Consider the following 11,789-nt stretch of genomic DNA (forward strand, 5'->3'; position numbering starts at 1 on the left):
ATAAATCCTTAAGAGAGCAAAGGTTCTGAATATACCAGTACATTAGGAAAGATATTAAAAAATAATATTTGTAATGTACCAATTATCTACATGAACCTGTTTAGTAAAAATATAAGGGAACTATAACATGAACTGCTCTCAAATTAACTCAGTAGCTCAAAACATACTTCCTTTCAATGTCAATAAAATAAAGTGCTATTTAATATACATCTCTCTTCAACCGAGTACATTATGTGGTGGAAACAGGTTCCAGACATCTGTCCTGGTTTCCGGTCCTGTACCATTGGCTTCATTCAAACCCGTTTCTGATAAAACGGCTTTCTTGTACATTTTGCCAGAAAAGAGCAAAGGTAAAGATCTTGATTTTAGAAAGGTATAAAACTAAATACGGTAATTCTTTTTTGCAGTTTTCTTTAATGGCAATCCCCAGGCAAGAAGGGGTGACCAATATTTGTCGGTTTCACGTGCTCCTTAGCAAAAACAGCCGGCAATCTTGCCTTGCATCCAGTATACTCACGGTTTAGGGGATGCAAGTTTACATCATTACCTTTGTATTATCAATATTTAACTTACCAAAATAAGGAGAAAATTTTTACCACATGCATAAAATGCAGTAATATCACTGATATGAAATTCACACAACTAAACTGGCCATAACCAATTTATTAAAAAATTATAAACTTTCAATCACATTACAGGGGTACTTTATAGACACAAACATTATACTAAATGACTACATAAAATACCCTTCAATATTTTCATGGTTTTTAAGCTTTAACTGCAGTACCTGTTGACAACTTCAACTTTTTCCACTGCAGCCTTCCCTTGCTTCCCATGAGCCATTTATTGTTCACATTTCAGTTTCAGTGATATGAAGTAATTTATACATAGTGACAAAACACATTTCTAAAGTTACATTAGTTTAAGCAATCAAATGTATATGGATGCCAGCTTGCATGGCTTTTACGACACCGTACTTGGTTGCCTGCATTTTCCATTGTATAACTACATCTCCACAAAACATGTCATGAAAATCTGTTATTTTAACCAACTGGAAAGCAAGTCATCTCAAGCACTAACAAAAATAGTAAAGTATGAGCTCTCATGTTAAAAATAAAAAATAAAAATTACTATACAGTATATTATATATAGCTTAATACAAAAACAAAAGTCATTTCATTTTTAAAAAAAATAAATAAAGGATATTTTAACCCTTCAAAAATAAAATTATATCCGCCAGAGTAGTTACTAATAAAACAGCCATGTAATTTATTACCATTACATTAGGTGGTAAATTATTTGGCCTTTTCAAAACCCTTCTAGCAAAAATTATATTAGGTGTATATTCACATTTACTTGCATTTCTCTAGTGCCTATTACATTTTTTACCCAAACATCCTGTACAGTGTGCAATCTTAACACATTTAAAATATACCAACAGGTTCACATTAAAACTATGAGGAATTGATCATTTGCTCTCCTTTTTTTTTTCAGAAAGCTAAGTACAAGTATATCTGCTTTAGTAAACACATAACTATGACAACAGTAACTACAGGTCAAAAAATTTATAAAATATTTTATTTGTACTACCTTTCCAGTTGCTGTTAACTGTACCAGTTCCCTGAAGGTAAAGAAAAGTTAAGTGGGGACGACTAACTTGACAATAGAATACTCTAAATCCTTCCGCTTTTTTCTTGCTACCAAATAACACACAATTTCCAGAAACAAAACCAAAACTGATGCAGTTTAAAACCTGTCGACTGCATTCTTTGAAATGTACGTCCTTACCCTATAAATCAAGAGGCTATATGTATGACCTAATATCTTACCTAAAATACAGTTGCTTGAACTAGATATCAATCCTTCATTCTTGAAATCTCAAGTTCCCGCTCGAACCACTCTGTCATAACAGTCACAATACTTCCAAAACCATGTAATTTCTTACCATTAACTTAAATGACAACTACTTAAGCACACAAAACCAACTGGACGGCTCTGGAAATAAAGTAACCAGTCTCTCGTACTCCTGTTAATTTCAAGGGTAACACATCACACCGCGACGTGTGTTCACCACACAATAATGATCGAGTGAAAACTATTTTTCCAATATAAACATTTACTGGTAATAAAATGAGGATGACAAATGATGCATGGAAAACTACCAATGACAGTTACCTACTGACTGGTGAGGGAAGAAATCGCAACCTGCATTGGATGCAAAAGTAGGTACACTGTTCTTTGAATATCTAAATTATAGTGAATACTGTAGCTTAATTAAGTGTATTATGTACATTCTCCCCATTTGCAATGCAGACTGGCTTATGACGGTGTAAACAGACCTTTCTAAGCACAAATCCATACACCAAATTTGTGGAGCTTTCTACGCCTTTGTGTTACCAGCATACAAAACACAATTCTGTATGGATGTATATACATTTATCAGAGATACCACTTTTACAAATTTATGACGAATTCAAATTGCCTCGGCACCAAAATATAAGAGATGTAAGAAAACTAAAACTTTTTTTTTTGTTAATATAATTAGGTCAAACATATTTGCTGTTCGGCATCACAAGGAAATGAATATGGCTGATTACTAATTACAGATACCCAATACTGTATTAATAAAAATTACTTTAAAAAATATAGCAATTTTAGATACAGAATCTTACACAGAACTTGAATATTGTACAATATATTGACCGATCTCATAAACATCACCTGAAAAGTTTTGAAAACCTGCTAAAAAGCAGCAACTTTCCTAAGCCCTTCAGTTTACCGTGAATGAAATATGTCACCATTAAATTTTCCTTCATTGCATAACATGTATAAACAAATTCTGACATAACCACAATAATGATTTAAATGCCTCTATGTTGGGTACATTGTCTTCATTTTATTATACTATCATTATGTGCAATCTTTCATTACTAGTATTTTTTTTCTAATATCTCTGGCTCTAATAAAACAATTATTTCACTTGCCATCTTCCATAAACATAATTACTTGATGTCCATGCTCAAGGCAGTCATCATTGTTATCACAAGATGGAAAATATTTCCCCCTTTTCCACTATAGAGGTAAAAAGGATAATGATTTGCTATTTATGCCAATAATTTGGAAATGTAGAAATAGAACTAGCTTACAGTGTTTGGGAAGATCTTGAAATCATCCCATTTCGAGTACTAAATACAGTACATAAAATTATCGTAACGAATTATATGCATTGCATACATTTCAACTAAAACTAATCATTTATTTTCATCAATTTAAAAAAAATATATATAAAAATAATAATACTCAAGAGGATACAAAACAATTAATTGACAGCTCCGTTCTGAAAATTTATTTACTTTCATGAAATATTTGTATTCTTAAGATTTCAGGACTTGGAGTAGGGGGAAGGGAAAAAGAACCTCTGCACTGCAATTTAACACGAGTTAACAAAAACAGTCAACCAAAGGATCACGTCCAGGTGGTCAAGAGAGGTCAGCAGAAGCCAAACGCTCCAAGACGTGCAAATAATGCTCCTCAAGCTCTGTATATTGACGCTCCAAGCTCTCCAAACGCTGATCTTTGCTGGTGACTGTCATAGTGGCAGCAAACTCTTCAGGTCTGAGCACTTTCTTAAGTTTCTCCATATCACGGTCCTCTTTCTGCCAAGACAAACATATCATTTTTTGTATCATATTAAATTTTGGAACTAGCTTATCAAAATTATAACTAACATAGCCAAATAAATTATGGGGATTAATAAACACTCTTATAATGCAAATTTGCCACATTTTTACCCGTGGCATGAGATAACCACATACATATGTCATACTTTGTTTATAATAGTTTGGAAGGCTTAATATAACCAAAACCATATGCACACCTGGTTAATGGAGGCCACTACTGATGGAGCTTGCCAGCAGATGACAATGAAAACTCCATTACCATTACTCTTGGTACACAATATAAAATTTATGTTAATTATAGCTCCTGACAAAGCAAAACTAGTTTGTTTTTTGCGCCGATATAAAATGTGGATATATTCATTATACGGGAAAGTTGGTTGACAGCAACAACCACATCCCATATCCCCCACCACTCTTCAGTCACCCAGCAGACATTTCTCACTTCACAACAATACACAAATTCAAAAATCACACACACATGCTTAACAAATGTTATTTAGGATTCTAGAGTTAATAGGCTTTCATATACTGTATGCCCGAAACGCACCACCACTGTGTATTAGTGGCCTTAGGCGATATACCTTTCTACCTATGACTCCATCAATCTGTGTGTATCCAATGTTTGTACCTTTGCCTAAATAAAATGTTAATTTTTTTTAGGATGGCAGAGTGCTAATTTGGCCCAGAGACAGACATTAACAGACAGCAGTGCATCAAGTGAGGGCTGGCATATGCCATAGACATAATCCTGTGCAATTTTAGTGTTACATTCTTCCACTCTTCATGTCACACAGCTTTTTCCAAGACATTTATTTAAGTTTACAGTTTAAACATTGTATTTCTTCAACATTTTACTTTATCTGTGGCAATATAGCTTGAATAGACATTCTTGGTAAGGTTAGGCAAGGAAATTAATTTTCACTGAACAGCACCGAGATTCCATACAGATAAGAGGGATGAAGAACTGAAGTTATGTCTGGATAATTACAGAATTCAGAAAACAAGGAAACATAAGGGGGGGGGAAAGGTTCCTCTGCAGTGATTGGTCAGTGGTCTACAAAACTACATTCAACAAAAATCACGTTAAAAACATGTATGGAACAAGGAGACTCGAAGGACTCCACCACTGTTCTTACTATATGCTAGTTTATTTAAAAGAAAAGCCATACCTTGTACTGCACATTGAGGCGATTCTTAATGTCTAACCTATACTGTCTATAGGCCTCCTTGTCTGATCTGTCAGTCGCGTGCAGTCTCAGGATCTCATAAACTCTTCGTACCTGACGCTGAAATTGAAGAAATTTGTGAACAAAAGGACACCCCCAACTGACTTGCATTAATCACTAGAGCATATACCAGTAAACAATTCAGATATTCTGCAATTCAAAAGAAAACAAATGCTTGCTAACGGCAAAATTACATATCAAACATTATGAAAATTGTATAAGGGGAACAATATAAAGCTGCCCCATGCACTAGCAACAGTTTTAGTTTGTCACTTGTTACCTTATTAAGTTTCAACCTTTTCTTCGCCTCTTCCACCATGGCTTCTGAAAACCCTTGTAGAAGTTTTTTGGACTGGAAACTTTCCAATTTCAAGCAATTTTTACTGTCCACAAAGTCTCTTAATCTTGCAAAGTTGTCTGATGGGTCTTCCACTGCAGAGAGATGTCAGTTATTTCACATTATAACGCATAGTATCAGTATTAAATGCTGTATATGCCTAATGTGTCTCATTTTCAAGAGCAGGATTATGCAACTGTTTATGGCTAGGCCACTTATGGCTTGGATGTTGCAAGTTTGATTTCACACTGTCAATCAATCAAATCATCTCAAGATAACCACTGCTTATTTTAATTACATTAAATTTACTACATTCCCTTAGAATTCTATATTTGATGCAAAAATATATTACAATAAAACTGAAATTACACTATCCATGACAGTGATTACAATAGCATCTCGACCTTGATCATATGAAAAAAATTGTTCAGACTGTATTTCCATTACGATGAGATAGGTTTTCACACATGATGAATTGATTAAAATCATTCTTTCCTAACTTCACCCAGAACTCACTAATTCCTTATCTTACGCTTGCAACTTACTATTATATCAACTCCATGTACCTTAAATCATAACCCAACATCTCTAATAATCAAATCTTAAATATTAGGTCCCTGCCACTATAAATATTATACCATCTTCCTAATTGGGGGCCTCGTAGCCTGGTGGATAGCGCGCAGGATTCGTAATTCTGTGGCGCGGGTTCGATTCCCGCACGAGGCAGAAACAAATGGGCAAAGTTTCTTTCACCCTGAATGCCCCTGTTACCTAGCAGTAAATAGGTACCTGGGAGTTAGTCAGCTGTCACGGGCTGCTTCCTGGGGGTGGAGGCCTGGTCGAGGACCGGGCCGCGGGGACACTAAAAAAAGCCCCGAAATCATCTCAAGATAACCTCAAGATAATAATAGTAGTCAAATCTATCTTCCCCCTAATCTCTTTACACATTCGTTCATGCAAACAGTCTCCTTATCCAATAAAAATGGGAACTGGGTCTGGAAGAGATACAAATTATCAAGATAAAAAGCCAAAATAAAAAACAAAATAAAAAAGTCTTACCTGTAATATCCAGAACTTTAATATTATCTTTGTAGTTATCGTATATTATGTTCAACATCTCTCCTCCTAAACCTAATCTCTGGAATGGTGGAAGAACCAACATCTGTGAGATACGTGGTCGAATGTTGGCTGGGTAAGCGTAGTACTCGTACACAGTAGTATAACCCATAAATGCATACTGAGGGCTGCCATTGACCACATACTTTTCATACCTAATAGGAAAGAAAATATTTAAAAATTTAGCCAGTTATAGATTAAGAAAAATTACACAAAAATATTTATGCCTTGAATTAAAAGCCTTTTAACCTTAGATTTAAGCCTTTAAAAATCAGTACTGTATTTTAATATTCCTATCAAATATAACATGTGTTCCCTTTAAAAATTAAATGTATGAAGGCTTCGCCTCAATCACAATCATCCTACACATTTCAAATACTATACCTAATCTTCCTTGTGGAACACAAACTCTCAGTGACATGCTCAATGAAATTACACAAACACAAACTCTGCATGCTCAACTGTGTACATGCTAACCTGACTGTGCAAAAATGTTTCACTAGAAATTTATTCCTTCATTCAAATTACCATATTTCCCCTTTTCTAAATTATTACCATGCATTTTTTTCCAATTCTAGCAACTGTCCTGATTTGCCAATGCCAAATGTACTGTATATTAGGTATTAAATAAGTCTTCACCAAGCATTAAAACTTACATTAGGAAAAATCTCCACTTGTCGTCATCCACATCTATATAGGAAGCAGCATCAATGTACCACAATATAAATGTCTGGATACGCTCGTGATATTCTAAAAATCCTGTTGCTGAGATGTCACACAGATACACTTCATAGGTTTTTTCTTCCCCGTCCACTGTAAAAATTTAATAGAAAACTTAAAAAGATTGCTGCAAATTCATGGTTCTACAAGATGTTTGTGGATGGACCAGATACTGTACTGTACTGCTGTATTTTATTATCAACAAGGCATTAGTGATTACTTTTTACAAATAAAACATATCCCTAAAGTAACATTTTAAATTAATACACAAATGACTCAAGATGCAATGTCAACGTGTAACTATTTATTGAATGGAGGGACCAGATATAAATATGCAACAATAAAATGGGGAAAGCCATGACATGCAGTGTACCCCCGATTATCAAAATATCTCTATGCAAATTGCTTTGCATATGGTTAGTACCTCATTGCTACAGATATCGAATCCATTACGATAGTAGGGGGAGGGGGAAATGGCAGGGTGAACCACCTAATCCTGGTTTTGCAGAAATAAAAAAAAAAAAAAAGTTACTGTAATTAAAAATATTTCAGTGTACTTCCATAAATATATTTAACCTGTATATGCAGATAGGCCTTAGATTGCGAAGTACTGTACATAATTGGAGAATGTGAATTTATTGGAATGCAGGTACACTTAACTTCCCATGTGCATGGGTGAATTTTTAGTTGAAATTAACACATTCAATCCATGGGTTTACAACAGCAATACTGACGTGTTCTCTGTTGCTTAATTTCATTAGACTATTATAGTTCTTATCATTTTGTCTTCTTGTCATTTGGTTACACATACATTGCAAGAAAATGACAAGTAAATATAAGCTCTAATGTTCCAAAAGTAGAATCAATAGTTATGCCAGTACAGTACTTTATTCTTTATTAAAGAAAAAAGTCTTGAAATAATTATGAAACAAATGGTGGTGATAAAGATATTCAAGGGATATAAAAGTGACCAAACTACACACGATTAAAGAATTATTTGCAACCACATTACAAATAACTTTAATAGGAAATATTTAACTGTGCAACTAACCGAACTATAGAATCATCTTGATAATAAAACAAAACTGACAAATATTTGCCTACCATCTAATTTGAATCGTCTTTTCATTTCACCAAAAGGTTTGAAAGAGGCATCCTTTTGTAGTGCTGCAGTGAAATCATTCAGGTTTGTCAAGTATCCTGGGGGAATCCGCTCTGCTATTGGTTTTATTACTTCATCCGGCTGAAAATTAATGTAAATTAATGGTCTAGCATCAAATGACATTCCTTTAAATTTCATTCTAACTTTGTTTAGGCTTTTATATAATGACACTTTACTAATGAGCCTTTAGGTACTGTACAATTTTTATCCTTTATCAAATGGTAATGACCTTACTTCAAATGGGTTAACTATTAGATTAAGGCAGAAACTCTTAATTATGGCCAAGTGCTTGACAAATTTGACAAAATCTTGTAGATATGTCACACTTTCTTTAGCATGAATGATGAGTACTCTGACAAACATGGCAATATATAACATTTTCCATTAATATATTCATCTATTAATACCGTACACAAAATGAAAGATTTAATGTATGTTACTCTGCGTTTCCCCACAAATACGTTAAGGTTTGGTACAAACCTTAACATTAAGTAATGCTAACAATAAATGTTTGTTACATAAATGTTTCTTGAAGTCTACTCCAGGTAAATTATTATACAGTAACAACTAATAGCAAGTTTAATTATATGCACAGTATTTTTTTATTTACTCCGAGTTTATGACAGGCAAGAAATGATGCTTTGCTATGCATGCAACAGATTAGGATTTACTTTAGCATCCATCAGGTTATGATTTCATAAAATTAAAAGTAAAAAATCCAAAACACACACCTCGACACCCTCAAACTTTTCTGGATCAACTTTCTCTGCAAAAGTGTGGGCCAGGTATGTTGTGAGGCGACACGCACTGTAGTACAACTTGATACGCAGCCCACTGTATCCGAATATTTGTTCACTGCAACGAACGCTAATTATCAACAACAAAATTCACCAACCTCAGGTACCTAATTTAAATTTGTAATAATATCCAATATATTATAGGCATCAATTATAGAATTTAAATGTTTTAATTGATAATGTATATTCTGCAATTTAAAATTAATAAATATAATATTAAAAAAGGGTAGAGGAAAATCTTAAAAAGATACAATTAGATCCTGTACTGTATAATTCAACTTGTATATACAAGGTATACTAATTGCATGCTCAAAATATGAGAAGCTCCACATTGACAGTGGTGTAGTTAGGGGAGAGGGGGGGAGTGGCTTTCATTTTGTTTTTTGTCTACATTTAAAATGTAAACTTAATTCAATAAAATGCTTTTATTATGCTTTGGTAATGAATACAATATAGATTAATAATTTCAATTTAAACAAAATTTTTAATCGTTTTGATTTTAAATACGAAATACAGTATGTGCTTCCTTTAAAACTCTCCCCCATCTATTTCTATTTTAAATACGTAAAAAAAATTATTATGAATTAAAATATGGAACGTGTAATGGGACCTTTTTATGTACCCACTTCTCTCAACTTTAGAACCTGGCTAAACCACTGTACGCACAAAAGAGAAGCTTGATAAAGATTCGCAAAAATATGACATGGGACAACACTACCAGTGGTACATACACCAGACAGAAGCTCACCTGTCTCCATACACCTGGTGAGACATGTCAGGTTTGAATGACGTCTCCTCATCGTCAATGTCGGCCGAAGATCGTACTACAACATAATTAACCAATAAACTTTTCCTCATACTTATTAATCGATAAGAAACCTACATTCAAAATTATATTGTGCACATTTTTAGGTATACACACAGTAAAACAGCGTAACAAAAGTGTGCTAATCAAAATTTGTGGGTGCTATATTAATCATAACTTTACATTTTAGCAGTTAATGGAGCTATAACATTTTGATATAATGCCAGAACATGCAATTACTTCAAATATTAAGACAAACTTTAATGTTTCACACTTATTCTAGATAATGCTGCTACAGGCATAAACAGTACAGCATTGCATGACATGTTATTCGCTGGAATAAAATCAATGACATTAAAATCTTACCCAGCTTGAACTCCAACGCATCATTACTATCAATAACAAAGTACTGCAGGGAGTTTTTGACTATTCCTGTCACATCTGCAATAAAAAGGAAAAAAATATTAATATAATTTCTACTGTAGTTGTATAAAAAAATCATAACTTCCCTTAAAATATGTTAAAAGATGTTAGGTTAGCTTACGATAGGTTTGAACAAAGATGCAGTCAGACAACTGCTAGCATTGTTTCCAGCTTTAATTATAAAGACCAACATCACACAAGCTACATTTTTTTTTGTATAGACCCTACATTTTCAAGAGAAATTCTGTACGAGGAACTTAGGAGTAATGTACAATTGTTGTGACTGGAGTTACACAATCTACAAACCCACTTTTATGCTAATCATTTCGGGCAAGACATAAAATAAGACAAAAAAATTTAACTAAAAGGGCGAGTAGGCAAAACACTTAATACAATGAAAGGAGAAGCTAGCCAACAAATAATAAAATATTTTATTTAGGAAAATCATACATAGATGAAGTTACAAACATTCCGATTGATTTATAGATAGAGCTGGTACATACAATACCTAAAACCACTAGTACACAAAGCGTTTCGGGCAATGACAACGTTCCTGACAACGTAACAAAATGACAACGTTCATGGAAAATAAGAAATGAATGCAAAATAATAATAATAATGGCGATACTTAGGATTGATAGACGATTACACAACACTTCTGAATTACGAGGACGACTTCGAGTCTGACAAGACATTAAAGGCGAGATGAGGTCAGATCAACTTAGGAACAAGTTTCAAGGGCCTGGTTAGCCAGATATCCACAGTGAACACACACCATGCTGGGTAGACGGGACACCACGAGCTTAGATAATTACCAGATTCTTTGACACTCTTAGTGGCAAAGAGGAGCCACAAGTCAACAGTCATACGTCTTACAAGATTAAGATACACCCCTTACAGATCTCACCATGCCGTACCTCCACCAATTTACCCCATAACCACATCACCCACACCTCTTACATCGCGACAACTTTCCATTTTGACCCCATTTCAAAAAATACAAATAGATACAATGAGACCTCTAGTCCCCGCCTGAGAGAAACAATCACCCTCCATTCTCTTGCCTAGATAACCGCCAGAATACATTGTAAATGCCACTATATCCGGCACCGAGTATGTATACGTAGTGTGAGGGTGTGGTGGGGGAGCCCGCGAGGGTGTATTAGTGTGTCCAGGGTGGGTTTTAGGGCCCCGAGAAGGCAGACACAAGCACGACTCACCCGCCATGTTGTTGTGCGCGGGAAACACATTTCATAATTTTGGGCCACTAACTTTGGAAATTGTGACTAGCCATCATCTTTTCTATTTTTAAAGTAACCATTAAATATTTACGATTAAATTTATGCAAACAAAAATATCAAATTGTAATCGTATATTGATATATATAATATAATAGCAAATGTTCACCAAATTAAAAAAAGGTTGTAAATCGTCCGTTTCCTCTCATTCTCCTTAATTACCATTATTTAGTTATGTTTGGTTTAGAGTTTACACTCTGTTGTATTTTAATTCACAATTGATTA

The 11,789-nt window shown here is 34.1% G+C and overlaps 1 protein-coding gene across 4 annotated transcripts; it reads right to left on the reverse strand.

The window, feature by feature from the left end:
* Nucleotides 1–647: 647 nt before the first annotated feature.
* Nucleotides 648–11,548, reverse strand: Hat1 (histone acetyltransferase 1). Of its 4 annotated transcripts, none has more exons than XM_045739512.2 (10): nt 11,487–11,548; nt 10,210–10,284; nt 9,787–9,862; nt 8,973–9,096; nt 8,184–8,322; nt 7,016–7,172; nt 6,303–6,514; nt 5,187–5,338; nt 4,850–4,966; nt 648–3,656 (listed from the first exon to the last, which is right to left on the reverse strand). In XM_045739512.2, the coding sequence occupies exons 1-10, from the start codon at nt 11,491–11,493 to the stop codon at nt 3,480–3,482; spliced, it is 1,236 nt and encodes a 411-aa protein (XP_045595468.1). In that variant the 5' UTR covers nt 11,494–11,548; the 3' UTR covers nt 648–3,479. The 4 variants fall into 4 exon arrangements, with proteins under 4 accessions (XP_045595468.1, XP_045595467.1, XP_069187293.1 ...); XM_045739511.2 differs by lacking the exon at nt 11,487–11,548 and adding an exon at nt 11,331–11,476; XM_069331192.1 differs by lacking the exon at nt 11,487–11,548 and adding an exon at nt 11,316–11,450.
* Between the last annotated feature and the right edge of the window lie 241 nt (nt 11,549–11,789).

The sequence above is a fragment of the Procambarus clarkii genome, chromosome 25 (assembly GCF_040958095.1).
Source record: "Procambarus clarkii isolate CNS0578487 chromosome 25, FALCON_Pclarkii_2.0, whole genome shotgun sequence".
NCBI classification, from domain to species: Eukaryota; Metazoa; Arthropoda; class Malacostraca; order Decapoda; family Cambaridae; genus Procambarus; species Procambarus clarkii.